This window comes from Rhincodon typus, chromosome 39, assembly GCF_021869965.1.
Source record: "Rhincodon typus isolate 14 chromosome 39, sRhiTyp1.1, whole genome shotgun sequence".
In the NCBI taxonomy this organism is placed as follows: domain Eukaryota; kingdom Metazoa; phylum Chordata; class Chondrichthyes; order Orectolobiformes; family Rhincodontidae; genus Rhincodon; species Rhincodon typus.
In genome coordinates this window covers 13,522,153-13,541,605 of record NC_063370.1, presented here as the reverse complement: position 1 = coordinate 13,541,605, position 19,453 = coordinate 13,522,153, and the positions used below count along the sequence as shown (strand labels likewise).

The window sequence follows — 19,453 nt, the reverse complement described above, 5'->3', positions numbered from 1 at the left end:
AGCTGAAGAAGGGTCTAGGCCCAAAACATCAGCTTTCCTGCTCCTCTGATGCTGCTTGGCCTGCTGTGTTCATCCAGCTCTACACCTTGTTATCCTAGCATAGGAACAAGCCTTTTTGCCCCCATGTCTGCGCCAACCATGATGCCATTCTAAACTAATCCCATTTTCCTGCACAGTGGTCTGTATCCCTTTATTCTTTGATGGAGGAGGTTGAGCTATCCAGTAATGATGCAGCCTACTGGTATGCCCACATCGATTAGCCAAAGCTGTCTCGGGCCCTCTTTTAAAATAGAAGGCAATAGTGAAACCACACCTGCTTTGGATCTAATTCATAAGGGTATCAGTGATATTCCATTGAATTTTAGTCCAACAGTTACAGGGAATCGTGGTCAGAATACTGTCTTTGACTTGGAGCGTGGACATGGCATCAGCCACAGCTTCCTCCAGCGAACAATGGGAATGTTCCCTCCTGTGATCAGCCTTCCAATTAAGGGCATTAACATTTGCATTACTTCTGTCTGGTCTGTACCGGATGTGAAATCAAAACTGCTCATGTTCAGGAGTCCACAGGGTCTTTATTGCTCCAAGCTTGCTGAACATTTGTAAGCAGCTGGGTGGATTGTTCTCCGTAAACAAATAACATTCTACACTTATCAGAACATCTGGGAAGTAATTCACTACAAAGCTGGAAATTTGAGTCTCAAACTGAAGTAATTCTCCATATTCTCTAAATTGGGTTCAGACTGAATGTCCTAAGCAATAACCACTTTTCTCTGCTCTTAAAGCTGTGGGTCAGGTGGGATGCTCTTTGGAGGGTCGGTGCACACTTGATGGGCTGAATGGCTTCCTTCTGCACTGTAGGGATTCTATGATTCTACAAATAAGGCTGGCAAAAAACAAAGAGTCAGTTTGACATAAACATGGGTGAAAAAATATAGACAGGTAAAGCAAATTCAGGGGATCAAATTTCAGACTACACAGGTGGGATGAGCTGATCCCCATAGTTCTTTTGGTTTTAAACAATGATGACGTGGTGTTGTCCGCAGAGCAATGGTCAATCTTCAATTCAATAGACAATGGCGTGACCCTATGTCTTTTCTTGAATTCGAATTCTTTCTTTCAAGTCTTCAGGTTTCTTTATCTGTCTTTCTCCACTCAAAGAAGGGGGAAGAGATGATTCTTGCTGATAAAATGCGGAGCTGGAGGAGCACAGTTGGTCAGACAGCATCAGAAGAGCAGTAAAATCGACATTTCGGGTTGGGACCCTTCATCAGGACAAGGGTCCCGACTGAAAACGCCGACTTTCCTGCTCCTCCAATGTTGTCTGACCCGCTGTGCTCCTCAAACTTCACATTCCATCGACTCCAACTTCTAGTATCTGCAGTTCTTGCTATCTCCTAGGAGATGATTCTTGTTTGCAGGCTTCTGAATACCTCTGAATGCACCGTCTTATAGGGGTGTGAAACCACAACATTCAGAAAGCTGTTGCTAGGCAGATTTTCCTTAACTCCAACACTCATGGTGATGGTCTGTCTCGAAGTATCCACCTCACTGATACAAAAAGCAACACAATTTTGTGTATCCACAACACCATCTCACTTGACATTCAAATGGTAAAATCTCCCAGGGTACTTTTCAGATATAGCTATATCCAACTTTCAGTTACAATTTCTAATTCAAAAGGAAAAAAAAAAGTGGCCCTTTACAAATATCCTTGTGAGCTATTTCATCAATCATTCAAATTTGTGTCTGCAATTTCCTCAATTTCCCCATTAATGATGGAAGCATTGTGCACAGACATATTACTTTAGCAGGTGGAAAGGAAATCTAAGATATCATACACTCCGGCAATTCCAAACAGGTTGTGACAATTTAAAAGTCCACAAAGATTACTTTCCTAATTTCTCTGCTGTAGTAGAGCAAAGAAAGAGAAGGTAAAACAATAAAATATATTATACTCTCAAGAGAGATAGTAGGAACTGCCGATACTGGAGAATCTGAGATAACAAGGTATAGAGCTGGATGAACGGGTCCAGACCTGAAACGTCAGCTTTCCTGTTCCTCTGATGCTGCTTGGCCTGCTGTGTTCATCTATTATACTCTCAAGTTGTTTTTAAACCATTTGAAATACCTGGAAACCACATGCTTAGGAAAACAATATTTTCAGATATACTGGTAGGGATAAATCAATTATCTAAATTTTTATGCAACTTTTTTCCTTAAAGCGGTGGATTAGCACTAGATACATTACATCAGCCCTTCAATTAAACAGAGACGAAGAGCATAACACAGTGTGGAGCTGGATGAACACAGCAGCCCAGGCAGCATCAGAGGAGCAGGAAAGCTGACATTTTGGGTCAGGACCCTTCTTCAGAAAATGAAGATGAAGAGCACCCTTGCTGTTGTAACATTTGTCTGACTGTCTGAAAAGCGAAACTTTTTTTTTTTTAAGAACAGTGCACGTTAGCACCCATCACAAAGACTGAACTGATTAACCTAGTCTTAGGCTGTGGTAGCTACCAGTGACAACAGGTGGATGAATGAATGTTGCCTGCCTTTGAGCAGCAAGTCTCATGTCAGCAGCGAAATCAAATTTCTGCTGAGAGAAACATGACAAGGCTATTTGTTTCAGTTCCAAAAAGGTAATATCTGTAACAGCTGAGCTTAATATAAATGAGGAGACTGTTAATTTAAAAGATAGAGGCTCCCAGATTACACATTTTAATTTTTTTCCCATTCTTATAATCACCAATATGACACCATCAAACTGGTAGCTCTGCCTCCTTTCTCACCTCACTCCATTACACCTACCCCAAAACCAACTTGATTGACAGGTTCAGCTCCCATATTGATGGGGGCGGATGGATGGTGAAGATCTGCACTGGCAGATTTGGGTGGTTAGGGAATAGAGTGGAAATAAAAGGTTCATAGCCTTCCTATACAGTGCTAACTCTCCTTCTTGGCAATGGATCGGTAAGACAAAACTGCAAATTGGAAGAAAACAAAACAAAGTTGCTGGAAAAGCTCAGCAGGTCTGGCAGCATCTGTGAAGGAGAAAACAGAGTTAACGTTTCGTGTCCGGTGACCCTTCCTCAGAACTGCAAATTGGCAGGTTGGAAGTGGGTCTGGGTGAAAATTCTGATTTTTAAAAGTTTAGCAGCTCTCCCCCACCAGCCTGTGTTTTTTTCAGGTTAGAACTCCTCCTATTGTTGTCACCATGCCAATGAATATTAATCAGATACTGAAGTTAAACCAAATTTTTCCACCCCCACCCTTTAGCATGGAATAACAGGTCAATTGTTGTTTCTTGTTGTTATCTGTACTCAAAAAGCCCAGCTAAACATTAGCCTGGGAGCCTCCTACAGTCTTCCTAACTGTTTGGCTCAGATCACACCAATTATTTCATTTAACAAAATTTTGTTAATTGAGGCCTCAATCTGAACATTAAGGATACTTTCTATCGCTTTTAAAAACACATAAGTTTTGCATTTGAAACAGAACATTTAAAAAAGGTGAAAAATATTGAACGAATAAACTGACCTGCGCTGATCTTCACCTTGATCAAATGCTGCTACTGTGAGACATTCATCCATGTGACCATGAAAGAGGCGCAGTACATGCCCACCAGTCAAGTATCCTATGGATATAAAAGTTGAAGACAGACCAAATAATTAATTCCTGTGTCACATCGGAATCTTAATACATTTGGGACGGTTTGTAATTTTCAAAAGGGCCATTAGGGAGGGAGGAAATTGGAAACTCATCTGTTGCCAATTAACAGTTCCTTAAGTTCATTAATGAGCTTCATAAAGCATCTGCAGTGGACAATACTATTTTTAGTCTTTATTCTTGTGCACACAAACACATTGCAGGGACATTGGAGCGGTAGTTTGAAATTGTACAAGATTGAATTTTTCACAGGCCAACCAGCCTGAGTCCCTCACTTGCGTTTAGATTGTGTGGCCACTTTCATCACCATTGACAGTACTGTCTCTGTAGGGAGATTTAGCAAAGCAGCAGCAACCCTGAACATGGCTACTACCTCCTTTCCAGCTGGCACCTTGCAGACAGTTCTAACTGAGCAACAAGCTCCTGATTTGAATTTAAAAACAACATTCTGAGAGAGTGATGCAGTTCAGTAGTGTAGTCAGGACTGGAAATTCACCAATGGATCAGATCCCTAACCATATTTTGAAAATCCAGCCTATGTCAATTTGCCTCCACTCATCAGACGGATTATATAGCAGCAGTCACGCAATGATAATAGCAACACTACAACAGTCCTATTGACACTGGAGTCTCTACCTTTTTGGTGAAGGCCTTGAAATGGGTGGCTCAAATACCCAGCAAAAACAATTGGGGGCTTATCAGCAATTGCAAATTGGAATCATGTAACAACTGTTAAAAGCTAATGCAAATTTTGAGTACCGACAGGAGGTACACATGTGCTTCACTCTCCACCCTTTGGTATTCCATCTTACAGGCTGATATCTGCTGTCTTGGATTCCAATTAGATGGTCTCAGATCTAGAAAAACGTAGGCACTAAACTTCACAAGGTGAACACAATTAGTTCTACTGTTTCCTGACTTGAACACATCCCAATCAGAATCCAGGTGTAATGTTCCAGAACTATCCAGAGAAAGAAACTGTTCTCTGATGTTCAATAGGTCACATTTGAGATTACATTTCCAAGTGTGAGATGAATGGTGAGTGGTGAGTTCATGGTGGACCAATTGCCTCACAGACTGACTTTTCATGGACTTTGCAGATGCTCATAAAACAAACGTTTTCTGCAACAAAGATTGTAACTACCTGACTCCTATTGATTAGAATTTCTCAAAATAATATAGGGAGCCCTCTTGTGATGCAGTGGTAGTGTCCCTGCCCCAAACCAGAGGCGCCTGCGTTCAAGTCTCACCTGCTCCAGGTGTGTATAATAATATTTCTGAACAGGTTGATTAGAAAAATAGGTCAAACTAATATAGGCATCCAACCAATAAAAGCAAGTTTTGATTGCACCTGCTGTAGTCAACTCTTTGATATTGTGGTATGGTGTGCTTGGTGACTGCTCATGCTGCTAGAAATAATTATTGATTTGATTGGCTTTTTCTTGGATATTTCTCATACAGCCAAAGAACAAAACATCTGTTCCTTCTGGTTGCATTTTAGCAGCCATCCGAAGTAGAGTCATCATTCTTAAAATAACCTTTTTAAGCCAAGGCATCTAAGGAAAAATACCTCAATTTTTGTCACACATTTGAAGCCATTTAACATTCTGTTTAATTGTTGTTTCAACCTTCCCTTCTCTCTAATATTAAAAATGTTTAACTATTTGAATCATTTTTCATAATGTGAAACCCTTAGTCTCATGATCATCTTTAATGAGCTTGACGTAGGTCATCAGTAGTCTTCAAAGTGGATTATCCAAAACTGGATAGAGAATTGTAATATACCATATTAACTACAACACTGATCCATGCAATTTTAAAATGTTTGCTTTGGTTACAATGAACTACATTTGAAGTATTTCTTGATCCCCAGTTGACATTATTCGTTATGGTTTTACATTGCCTTGATACTTAGGCTAATTGTTTAACAATCAAGCTCAAGTTCCATCCAATCTTTCTGCAGAGATATTCTTTCAAACTATGCATTAGTTTGGACCTACATCTGCAAATGCCTGTTGGTCATACAGCTTGAAATCATCAATGACTGCCATGATGCTATGAAAATCACTCTATTTCTGAATAGTGTGAACAGGTGTTTGGAAATGTGATTAAATCATGTGCATATGCAATAGTCCTTAACCACATTCATGATCTCTATTATAACCTCCATGTGGTGGATTTAAACTATATAATTACAGCAGTCAACTAATTCAGCAGCTGCATCATTTCTAATTTAGCTAGTATTTTCAAAGCATCGACATTCTTCTGCTCACCATGAAAAATTCTCTCCAAGTAAAACTGACAGTTAAATAAGAATAACAAGCGTTAATCAATATTTGGCAGCCTTGTGTGATTTGCTTCCAATTGATTACATAATCCAAGAGCTGCAAAACAAATGATTAGCCCATGGAAGTCACTAAAGATTTGGAGTAGGTTTGAGAAACAGAATCATGTCCATACAGTCAAAAGATAAATATTTTCTCAATTGCAACATCCATCAAAATGCTCCCGAGTTCCACTGTAACAAAGTGAACAAGTCTGTTGGATTAGTAACCAGTCAGTTCCAATTCAAGTCCATTAAATTGAAACTTATTATAAGTTAACCATTTAGTTCAGTAAATGATTAGATGTTATATTTCTTCACTAACCTTCAGCTAGCTCACAGCCTGAGCAGATAGGGTTCATATTCCAAAGAGTCTGCATAAAGGAGGCATCCACTTGTAAATCTCCACTGGCATAAGATAAATGCTGAGAAAAGAAGTTATATGTAGAGAAATGAATAACAACATTTTTTCTGATTTGCTGCAAAGGATACTTCACTTGTCAGTGGAACTAATTCTCAGACTAATACAAGTGATAAGCAATGTATTTTCACGGTCACACGGCCCACAGCTTCCCCACTTATTTCTACAATGTTGTAGGCACTGCAACTGGCATTAACTACCATAAAATCAGTTGCCTCAGAATCAACTGAATACACTGAGAACCATACTAAGTCAATTGCATTTATTACCTTAAATTGGAAAATAGTTGGCAAAATGAGTGTTTTCTTTTATTTTCTAATGCATGGAATACTTATTTAAAAAAGTAGGTGCCAGCTCAAACAATAATTTTAAATCCAAGATCAATAGATATTTGTCAGTCAAGTATGTAATCTATTCAATCTATTCTCACTGGAGCTCAGGAGGCTGAATGGCTTGCTCCAGATCCTCTTCTGTTTTTTTCTGTCTGCACTACAGATGGGCTCCTATATTCTGCCAGCATTTTTCATTATGAATTGGATAACAATATGATGATCAGATTTTTTTGTGTTGCTGTTTGAGATGTAGTTAGATTTTGGGTTGCTGTGACTAACAATATACTGTACTAACAATACTTAACAGGAGGCTAACCCATCAGTAACTGTTAATCCATCTAATATTCATGGAGTTTAATTTTCTGGCAGGTTGTTATGGCAAGAAGTAAAAAGTAAAATCCCCAACAGTAACCATTAGTAGTGCAAAGGTCCTAATCAGTGGTACCAATATTTCTAGAGGAATGCTAGTAGGAACACTAGCTGTGAATTGGGATCTCGAGTCTGAACCACAAGATCCCAGGATCAAGTTCCGTTCCTAGGACCTGAGCACATAAAACCCAAGGTGTTTAGTCCAATGTAGTACTGAGGGAGTATTACACTGTTGGAGGTGCTGTCTTTCAACAAGATGTCAAACAAAACCCTGTGTGCCTGTACAGGTTAACGTTCCTGGTGTCCTGGCCAATATCTATCCCTCAGTCAACAGCACCAAGGTCAGGTCATTATCCTACTGTTCAACACACTCATAATTAATGAATGCTGGCAGAGTACAGATGTTGGTTTGTAATGCCAATAGAACCAAAGCAGAAGATCTGGAGTACACCATTCAGCCTTTCAAGCTCCAGTATGCCTATGGCTGGTCACCCACCTGCCTTCATTCCATATTCTTCTATATCCTTAACTTTTACATGCCCCTTGATCCTAGACTCCAGCACCAGCTAAAAATCTCAAACAAGTCGCTCTGCAAAACCTTCTATAATTTAGGCATGACAAGCCAAACATATGCACCACAGAAAGTTAATGTGTAGTTACAACAAGCAGTTAAGGAGACAACTGGGATGAGTTCAAAAGTTGGAAAGTCTTGTTATAAATACGGCATTGGCGAGACCACCCCTTGACTAAGCAGCCCTACCAGTAGAGTTGGACATTGCCCATGACGGAGAATCAAAAGATGTCTCAAGGAAAGGCATACTTTGAGGAATAATAGAAGTTTAAAAATAAAAAAAAATTGCCAGGCTATTGTTGAGGAGCCTGGCTGCAGTACTCTGGCAAACACAGCTGAAAGGTTTGAGGATGGAGGAAATAACATTAATATTAATCTCCTCACACTTTTAACCCTTGGAAAACTTGGGACCTAAACATACCCCATACAATGTCCAAACAGGGCGTGTTACAGTTATAAGAAAATGTCCTCCCCTTTCTATCCTAGTCTTCTATTTCTACAAGCTGACATTTCACTAGACTTTTTGATGTTCTTCACCAACGACTACAAAATACACATGATAGCAATAAGTCTCAGTGAATAATGCAATTGTTTTAAGAAAAAGGAAACTTTTGAATAATTGTTCTGAACATTGCTGGAGATTCAAGCAATATTTTATTAGTTTGTCTCCTCTAAGTTATTTTTACAAGTATGTTCACATACCAAAAAAGTCCAACGTATGTCATCACTTCATATTGTGATGAAACTCATTCTTTTTTGTACCTAGTTGTACTTTAGAAGCAAGCAATTTTTGAATATTGTAACAATAGGTAACTGTGCTCCAATGGCTGATAAATGGCTACATTCAAAGCTACCTAGAAATAACAGTGAGGTTTGTTGTGACGTTTTCAATTGATCACTCAAAACAATTCCAGGATCACTGAAGAGAATTTCAGTGTCACAGGCAGATAGCAACAGGTGATAGAAACAGGCTCCATGTTAATCAGTGCTGCTAATTAGCTAGGCTCCTAAGAAGGCAACTGAACTACTCTGTTTCTGTATACTTGGAACACAGGGAGAACTTCTAAGAATAGTTAAATAGTTTTGTGCAGTTAGGACTTGGAAAAAAGTTCAAAGAAGCAGCTGTGAAGACTGGAGCTCAGGGAAAACAAGCAGAGGCTTACACTGGTTTGATGAAGCGTCTGTGACGAACCTGAGTTGTGTCTGTGAGTAAGTACTGGAATGCAGTTTCCAGAGCCCAGATCAATGTAGATGCAAGAAAGGAAAGTGAAATATCAGACAGGAACACTTGTTGAAGCAGTTCAGTTTTTCCTCATGGAGCTTCAAGGCCAGATTGTCAAAAATGAAGAATTGGAACCCCTTGTGAAGTTTTAATAAGACTTGACCATGGTAACACAAATGACTTTTCTTTTTATTTTGGGCGGGGGGGGGAGGTGGTTTGAAGGAAGGATGACAAAGAAGGTAATGTGTTTTGCCGATCATATTTGCTATTTGTTACACCATAGCCATAGTTCCTTTGTTACCCATATATACCTCAGGTTAATTCTGGATTTAAAATAAACTATAGATACAGATTGCATTACTGTTCTAACTTTGTGAAGTTTAGCAAAGTTTATGGTTGTTCATTAAAAACCCTGGAACGGCTTTATTCTCTTAGTAAACGGTTGGCCCGAGCCACGTGCAAATTGGCTTAGGGATAAGAAAATTAGGGAAGTAAACACGTGGCTAAGGGAGTGGTGTGGGAAAGAGGGGTTCCATTTCATGGGGCATTGGCATCAGTTTTGGAACCGGAGGGATCTGTACCGATGGGACGGTCTCCACCTGAACCGATCTGGAACCAGTGTTCTTGCGAAAAGGATAAATAGGGTGGTCACTAGGACTTTAAACTAGTGAGTTGGGGGGAAGGGAAAGGGAAGACGACAGGGAGTATGATGGTAAATAAAAAGGTAAACAGCAGGTTAGCATGTGTGCAGGAGGGTTTAAGTTCAAGGCAGACTATGAAAGAAGCAAAAAGGAAGGATAACTCAGGAGATATTATTAGAGATGTTGGAAATCATGAGGGTAAGAAAGCTAGCATAAAGGCACTTTACCTGAATGCTTGTAGCATTCGTAACAAGGTTGATGAGTTAACGGCACAAATCATCGCGAATGAATATGATTTGGTAGCCATTACGGAGACATGGTTACAGGATGGTCACGACTGGGAGTTAAATATCCAAGGGTAGCAGACTATTCGGAAGGACAGACAGGAAGGTAAGGGAGGTGGTGTAGCCCTGATATTCAAGGACGCCATCAGGGCGGTGCTGAGAGATGATATAGGTTCTATGGAGAATGAGGTTGAATCCACTTGGGTGGAAATTAGAAATTCTAAGAGGAAAAAGTCACTGACAGGCGTAGTCTATAGGCCACCAAATAATAACATCACATTGGGGCGGGCAATAAACAAAGAAATAACTAATGCCTGTAAAAATGGTACGGCAATTATCACGGGGGATTTTAACCTACATGTAGATTGGGCGAACCAGCTCGGTCAGGGTAGCCTTGAGGAGGAGTTCATTGAGTGTATCCGTGATAGTTTTCTTGAACAGTATGTAATGGAACCAACGCGGGAGCAAGCTATCCTAGACCTGGTCCTGTGTAATGAGACAGGAATAATTAATGACCTCATAGTTAGGGATCCTCTTGGAAGGAGTGATCACAGTATGGTTGAATTTAGAATACAGATGGAGAGTGTGAAGATAAAATCCAATACCAGGGTCCTGTGCTTGAACAAGGGGAACTACAATAGAATGAGGGAGGACTTGGCTAAAGTAAACTGGATACAAAGATTTTATGGTGGGACAGTTGACGAGCAGTGGAGGACTTTCAAAGCAATCTTTCAAAGTGCTCAGCAAAAGTATATTCCAATGAAAAGGGGTAATCTGCCATGGGTGTCTAAAGAAATAAGGGAGGCTATCAAATTGAAAGAGAAGGCATACAAAGTGGCCAAAAACAGCATGAAACCAGAAGATTGGGAAAACTTTTAAGGTCAACAGAAAGCCACAAAAAAAAGCTATAAGGAAAAGTAAGATAGAACATGAGAAAAAACTAGCACAGAATATAAAGACAGGTAGGAAAAGTTTCTATAAATATATAAAACGAAAAAGAGTGGCTAAAGTAAACGTTGGCCCTTTAGAGCATGAGAAGGGGAATTTAGTTATGGGATATGATGAAATGGCCGAGGCATTGAACAGGTATTTTGTATCGGTCTTCATAGTGGAGGACACTAATAACATGCCAGTAAGAGACAAAGAGACGAAGGTAGGTGAGGACCTGGAAACAATCATAATTACGGAAGAGGTAGTGTTGGGCAAGCTAATGGAGCTAAGGATTGATAAGTCTCCTGGCCCTGATGGAATGCATCCCAGGGTACTAAAAGAGATGGTGGGAGAAATAGCAGGTGCACTGGCGGTAATTTTCCAAAATTCGCTGGACTCTGGGGCAGTCCCAGCAGATTGGAAAACAGCAAATGTGACGCCACTGTTTAAAAAGGGAAGTAGACAAAAGATGGGGAACTATAGACCAGTTAGCTTAACCTCTGTAGTGGGGAAGATGCTTGAGTCTATTATCAAGGAAGAAATAGCAAGGCATCTTGATAGAAATTGTCCCATTGGGCAGACGCAGCATGGGTTCATGAAGGGCAGGTCATGCTTGACAAATCTTTTGGAATTCTATGAAGACATTACGAGTGAGGTGGACAAAGGGGACCCAGTGGATGTGGTGTACCTAGACTTCCAAAAGGCCTTTGACAAGGTGCCGCACAAGAGGCTACTGCATAAGATAAGGATGCATGGCATTAAGGGTAAAGTATTAGCATGGATAGAGGATTGGTTGACTAACAGGAAGCAAAGAGTGGGGATAAATGAGTGCTATTCTAGCTGGCAGTCAGTGACTAGTGGTGTGCCTCAGGGATCGATGTTGGGACCGCAATTATTTACAATTTATATAGATGACTTGGAGCTGGGGACCATGTGTAGGGTGTCAAAGTTTGCAGATGACACTAAGATGAGTGGCAAAGCAAAGGTGTGCAGAGGACTGTGAAACTTTGCAGAGGAACATAGATACATTGAGTGAGTGGGCAAAGGTCTGGCAGATGGAATACAATGTAAATAAATGTGAAGTCTTACATTTTGGAAGGAGTAATAGTAAAAAGGATTATTACTTGAATGGTAAAAAGTTGCAGCATGCTGCTATGCAGAGGGACCTGGGTGTCCTTGTGCATGAATCACAGAAGGGAGGTCTGCAGCTACAACAAGTAATTAGGAAGGCAAATGGAATTTTGTCCTTCATTGCTAAAGGGATTGAAATAAAAAGCAGAGAGGTTATGTTGCAGCTGTACAAGGTGCTGGTGAGGCCACACCTGGAGTACTGTGTGCAGTTTTGGTCTCCTTACTTGAGAAAGGATGTACTGGCACTGGAGGGGGTGCAAAGGAGGTTCACTAGGTTGATTCCAGAGTTGAGGGGGTTGGCTTATGAGGAGAGACTGAGTAGATTGGGATTATATTCATTGGAATTCAGAAGATTGAGGGGGGATCTTATAGAAACATATAAAATTATGAAGGGAATAGATAAGATAGAAGTAGAGAGGATGTTTCCACTAGCAGGTGAAGCTAGGACAAGAGGACATAGCCTCAAGATTAGAGGGAGCAGATTTAGGACTGAACTGAGAAGGAATTTCTTCACCCAGAGGGTTGTTAATCTATGGAATTCCTTGCCCAGTGAAGTAGTTGACGCTACTTCAGTAAACGCTTTTAAAAAAAAGGTAGTTTTTTTTGAACAATAAAGGAATTAAGGGATACGGTGAGAACGCGGGTAAGTGGATCTGAGTCCACGAAAGGATCAGCCATGATCTTATTGAATGGCGGAGCAGGCTCGAAGGGCCAGACGGCCTACTCCTGCTCCTAGTTCTTGTGTGTTCTTGTGTGTGAAATCTCAAACTTTGTCAACCTTAAAAAATGTTACTGATCCCTGGTCAGATCATTTTGTGGTCTGGTCTGGGATCATAACAATAATCAGGTCATATATGATTTTATTGCAGTTACTGTTGCCATTGAAGTTTATTTTACACTGAATTCTAAACAGTATAAAAATAGCATACACTTACCAGGTATCTTTCAGAAGAAACACTAACGAGGATGAGATCATCACCAACGCGTACTTTCTCACCCTCAGACCTCTGTTTGGAGGCTGGATGAATGGTCCACCAGCAAGCTTCTCCTGCACATATCACATCGGTACTAGTTTCATGGTGAGAATTCTCTCGAATTTTTGCAACTTATATCATATTTCTTGAGAATTTATCAATAAATAAACGGAACTCTTATGATCGCAGCTGATGGTTAAGTCAGGTTCCAGAATGAAACCTGGCTTGATAGACCAGAAGGTTTTTTTTGTATTCCATTTTTCAGTCAATTATTGATTTCAAGAGACTGCTGTTGTATTTTTAATAAAAGAACATAAATGTTTAGTACACAAAACAAACTCTGCACACTAGATAAGAATTATTGGAACTGGTCTCTTAATAAATATCAGAAAGAAAACAAGACAATACCTTAAACATTCAAACCTCAGTGAGGGGCCGCCCTGATCTCCACACGAAAGCTCTCTATTCATATCATGTCTCTAATAGTTTCTTTTTGGCAAATTTCTGCATTCACCCAATTCCATCTTCTTTAGGCTATTCCTAAGCTGTTAACTTAGTCATTTACCACTTAATTATGGTTCCTTAAACTTATGTTCAACACACTTGTAGGATGGCTTCCTCTTTGACAATTCAAAGACATTCTGCTTCTAAAGCTTTCTTCTAAGCAACTCAGCTTCTTTACAGACCAGACTGATTGGACATTGTTAAGAATAGCACCTCACTTACTAAGGACCTTCTTTCTGAATGAATCCATCTGCTTCCCAACTCCTTTGGATTCTTCTGACTGTGTATTACTAAACTCCCATTGCTAGCCAACAGCAGTTTTCTTTCCAGTACACTAAATTATTCACCACAAGGGATTAAAGTGCTCACTTGAATCCATGTTGACACAACAAATCTCCAGAAATCCCATACCATTCTCAGAATAAATCTAAAATTTAACTAATGTCTATGTATTTCCCCTTAACACAAAATGGGAATATAAATATATGTTGTTTTCACAACTCCCACTCTCTTTTAAAATAAAAAGATTTGAGCAAAAGCACAAACCTTCACACTCTTCCCTTCTCACCTGTATCAACTTTTCTTCTGGGATAACAAGATTAAGTTAATTTGATAATCACATTATCAATGCTCTCCTTATAATATACAAACACTATCCTCCCTCTTCTTCGCCACTGTCTCCGCCTCTCCCTCCCCCCGCTCCGCTGCCCTTACCTCTCCCTACACCTAGAATGTGTAGTCAATAGTGAATTAAGGAAGCTCACAAATATTATAAGATAAAGCCCTGCAAGGACTCTCCTGACATGCAAGTCATAGTAGTGTAGTTTATTGGCGATGATCCCTAGCATGGAGCTAGCTGTATTGATGTGATTACACTATCCAAGCAGTCCCTCACGTTAAAGAATTCTCACTGACATCGAAGCAAGAAATGAAAACACTTAATTGAATCACTTTTTAGAAACATTTTCAGATAGTAAAGTTAAAATTGGGACATACAAATGTGGTTAAGGTAGAAGTTGAATTATCACGAGCAAATATAAGTAAGTGCAAAATCATGATTTAAAAAATCTTCCTATTCATAATAGAAATAGGCAACTGTATTCCAAAATTACATATTTTCAATGGTCAGATCATTTGTTCAGCAGAAGTTATTACTCAGATTGCCATTAAAAAGTTACACAACATTGAGCAAGACTATTTTCATAGGACTACAAAGGATAATTGCAGGAAGGATATTCCTGATGACCGGGAAGTCTCAAACCTGGGGTCACAGTTTAAGGATACAGGTAGATCATTTGGGACTGTGATGAGGATAAACATCTTCACCCAGAAAGTTGACAGCCTGTGGAATTCTCTGCCACAGAGAGCAGTTGAGCCAAAACATTGAATGTTTTCAAGAATGAGTTCAAGAATAATTGCTCTTAGAGCTAAAGAGGACAAAGGGTATGGCAGAAAGCATGAATCGGATGCAGAGGTAGAGGATCAGCCATAATCATATTGAATGGTGAAGCAAGCTTGAAGGACTGAAAAGCTTACTCCTGCCCCTATTTTCTACGTCTCTTTGCAGACTTGCTATGGAGTTTCTCGCAAAAATATAAAAGAGTTGAAAAAGGCATGTCGTCTGCAAATGCTACCTCTGAAAGGGTGAGCTCCATTTTGTAGGCTGTGATGGAACAATAAATCAAAGACTCCAACTTCATGATTCCTGTATTAATCTGTATTTCAGCTAAATCTCAAAGCAGTGGTCATATTCAGAGGGTTAATGACAACAAATTCTAATACTTTGTCATCAAGAGCCTCAAATTCCAGGTTATTATAACAAGGATATGCTGAACTCACCACAATTATAAGACTGGTGTCTTTCAAATGTGAATCTTTTATGTGACTATCACAAATCATCTGTAATTATGTCCTTTAATGTTTTGTTTAGAAAATCAAATTACCAGCATTATTTTTTGCCCCAGAGAATTTGATCTAATTCAGAGCTTTATCCCTTTTCCCTTACTTCTGACCAAATAAATACCTCTACAGGTAAATCTTATTAGTTGTCTCACTCTTTCTCACTGTAACATGGGTAGAAGATTGCTGACCCCTTGGAGACACAAGGGTAAACAGCTATTTATGTCATTTCTTCAGTGTTCCCATTGATCTGTTGCGAAAGTTATGGTGGGAGACTAGAATCAGCTTCCCCACAGAAATTCTACCCCTTACTGTACGTAACAGGTGTAGCCAATGAATTAAAATATTTTGCTCTTTCAATTTACCTGAAGCATCTTCTTGAAGCCCAACATCAAAGGATAATTTGTCTGTCAAAGACCTTGAGGTGGTCAAACAACATAAATACTGGAAAGAAAAAGATAAGAATTGTCACCATCATGGAAACACTGCAAAATTAAAGTCTAGAATTACATCCAATCTCATAAGATTTTTAATTATAAATCCTATTATAGAATTTTAGATAGAACTTCAGCTATACAACAGGAGAATGGGTTCATAGAAACACACATACTCACACAGCAACACATGAAAAGAGGAGTCAACCCCAAATGGTACCCTCAGAGGATTCAAGGTAAGGAGATAATTGGTTCAAGACAAACATAATTCAGTTTCCAGTCTAGAGTAATCAACTCTAAACTTATTTTTGGGTAAGATTTTGATTTGATATCGCAATTTAGAGTTCAACAGCAAAACTTACCAGCAATTTAGGGAGCAGAAAAGCAGTGGCAGAGTACAAGCAGCAATGCAACATAATCCTCGAAATAGGAGGTTAATCACAATGTACAATTAATTTGTAGCTGCAGCTTCTGAGCAGCCAGCAGTCAGCGCACTGCTCAGTCTGCTAAGACTTCACACTCAAGTAAGGAACCCAAAAGTGTAAGTAGCTAGTATGTGTTCAAGTCAGCCTGCACTCAAATGTGGAAGGTGCATTTTCCAGCAGGTCCTGGGAGTCATTCTTAAAGTGAGTTTGCCCTGGGGAAAACAGAGGAATGACGCAACAAGAGAGGGCTCAAAGATTTTCTGACACTGATGCCTCGGTGCACTAGAAGTGGACAACAGCTGCCAGCAATCCACAAGGAGTCTGATCGAGCCTTCAACCTTAGAAGGCAGTGGAACCAGATAACTGTGTCAGCAATCAACCCCCATCACACACTTACCAACAACCTGTACTACCAGGTCTCATTCTTAACCTTCATAGCCTCACTTCACCTTCAAACAAACAGTCAGCGCTGCTGAAAGTGTCACACTCAGATCTAATAGTATGCACCTTTCTCTTGCAGAACAAGGATTCACATCACAGTTGAAGAATAGGCCTTACTTCTTTTGCTCACGAAGGCTACAAAGGCACAGTGTTCTCCATCATTGGTGTAGCATAATTGAGAATGTTACAAAAAGCAGTGTTTCTTTGAAAGCAAAGAAGACAGTATGCTCACAGGTTCCCCTTCCCAGTTATTTTCAGATCTCTTCTGATTTACAAACTGAAGGTAATGTTAGCTTTTACCTCTTGTGTTTGAGAGTCATATCACACAGAAACAGACCCTTTGACCCAACTCCATGCTGACCAAGTTTCCCAAAATGAACTAGTCCTATTTGGCCCATATCCCTCTAAACCTTTCCTGTTTGTGTATCTGTCCAAATGTTTTTTAAATATTGTAATTGTACCCACTTCCACCACCTCCTGTGGCAATGTAATCCATACATGCACTCTCCTCTGTGTGAAAAAGTTGCCTCTCAGGTCCACTTTGCATTTTTCTCCTCTCAACTTAAACCTATGCCCTCTAGTTTTGGAGTCCCTTACTCTTGGAAAAAGACTTTGGCTATTCATCTTATCTATGCCTCTCACGATTTTATAAACCTCTATCAGGTCACCCCTCAGTCTCTGATGGTCCAGGGAAAGAAGTCCCAGCCTATCCAGTCTCTCCTTATAACTCTCATGCTCCAGTCCCAGCAAGATCCTTGTAAATATTTTTCTGCACCCTTTCTAATTTAACAACATCTTTTCTGTAGCAGGGCAACCAGAACTGTATGCAATATTCTAAAAGTGGCCTCACCAATATCTTGTAAAGCCGCAAAATGACATCCCAACTCCTGTACTCAGTGCTCTGACTAACAATTCCTTGTGCCACGTGCTGGTGAGGCTAGCAGTAGAAAGGTAATACAGTTGAATGAATGCTAAAGAGCAGGTGTCGGAGGAATGACTTCAGATATCTAGATCACTGGGATCTCATCCTAAGCAGGTGGGACCTGTACAAGAAGGATGAGTTGCACCCTAACTGGAGTGGCACCAATATCCATGTAGGGAGGTTTACTAGTGCCACTCAGGAGGGTTTAAACTAGTGTGGCAGGGGGACGGGAACGAGTGCATTCCTCACATCTCACCACATCCTTAGTCTTCTGCTTTTCTCCTTTCAGACGCCCAACACTTGGAACTGGCCAGAGAGTAGAAGACATGAAAGCAATGGAAGAGTGGTATGACACTGATGCAGCTGTTACACTGTCAATTGTTTGCACACTCACAAACTGGCTGATGTCTGAGGTTAGTCAGTGGAGCCTGGAATAAATTGGGCTTAGTGGACAGCTTGAAGCCATTCTTTTACAGGAAACAACTAGTGGCTACCCCAGGATATCACCAACAGATCCATCCATAATGCAGCATGCCACAGTGAAAACTTATACTTCAACAATGCCAGATCAGCTTTCTAACACGTCAGCTCTGAATGCTCTCTCAAGCTCAGCTTCTTGTCATGCAGACTCAAATTGCTGTCATCATATCTGAAGATACCAATGTTCAAAAGGGACTTAAGATATTACAAGAGTTCAACAATCTACCCTCCATCATACTGCCAGGATTGTTCAGGTTCCACCTTGGGGGAGCAGCAGTGGAACAGTGCAGCAGGAAATTATATGCCAAGGAAAATCACATTAACCCACTGAGACTGCTAAAAAATAATGGTCTGTCAGACAATCAACTCAGAGTGTCCATGTCAAGGTGCTGCAGCCTGAAACTCAACTTCGAGGGTCACAGCTACAAGGTCACCTCAAAAGAACACCTGCAATTTCTTATATAAGCAGCCATCACAAGCTGTGCTGTAACCACTTGAGTTCACTGGGACAGCATCTGGCTTCTTACGGTTTTCAGCAGGCAAAACAAGCAACAAATAAGAAGATGCAAAATAATTAGAAACTGTTAGCTTTTTCTAAAATGTAACCTTTTTTAATTAACCTGTTAGAGATGTTATTACACACCTCTGGAGCAGATGGGACTTGAACTTGGGCCTCCCAATCTAGGACTAGAGACACTACCACTGCGACACAAACAAAAACAGTTATCTGTTGAAGACATAACTCCTTACTCCAGTGTGCAAACTATGCACAAAGTGGCAGCATACATCAGCAAACATTTGACAAAAGCCATACTGCCTTTTACGCTCTACCTGAACCCTTCTCTCTGACAACAAAATGAAACATAGTCAGCTATCTTTTGGAATAGAGAGTGTCTCTGTGACCTCTTTTATGCAATAGAGAATGATAACCTGGAAAGTCTTGCAAAATAGACTGCTCCAGCCTGGAATGAGTCAGAAGTTCACAGTCACCCTCACAGCCAATGGCAATGCTGTCGTCACCCTGATCTGAAGTTGCAACTGTGAAGTTGCAGAAAGTGGGAGATTAACGGGGACCTCTTTAGAGAAGCAGAACATTATTCCTCACTGAGGTGGACGGAGGGGAATTGTACCCAAATGATTATGGCCTTCCTGAGAGTTGTCTGCTCACGCCTCTTCCACCATTTGTCCTGCTCCGTGACACGTCTGCTCAATCCCCAAGGGGATGCAAACTAATGTACATATATTTGGGAATGGCTTGTGCGGAATCTTTGCAGTCAAGACAAAGTCCTTGAATTGCCACCTCATTCCCTGTCAACTTCAGAATCTTTAAACAACTCTAGAAACCACCAGGCATAATTACAATTACAGCAGGATCAAACAGAAATCAAACAGCAATTATTCTGAAAGTAATTTAAATAGTTTAACTGGAGTGCCAGGGGTGATTCTATTTGTTTCTGATCATGTATCCAGCTGTGCACATT

General features: G+C 40.2%; 1 protein-coding gene across 1 annotated transcript in view; it reads right to left on the bottom strand.

Annotated features, from left to right (window-relative positions):
• The window catches only part of LOC109927309 (ryanodine receptor 1-like), a 380,829-nt gene that overhangs the window by 293,149 nt on the left and 68,227 nt on the right, over positions 1-19,453 (bottom strand). Inside the window, exons 5-8 of the mRNA XM_048618232.1 lie at positions 15,636-15,714; positions 12,829-12,941; positions 6,318-6,417; positions 3,541-3,637 (exon numbers count right to left, since the gene is read on the bottom strand). Of these exons, the coding sequence (XP_048474189.1) occupies positions 3,541-3,637; positions 6,318-6,417; positions 12,829-12,941; positions 15,636-15,714 (389 nt within the window). The remainder of the gene's footprint in view (positions 1-3,540; positions 3,638-6,317; positions 6,418-12,828; positions 12,942-15,635; positions 15,715-19,453) is intronic.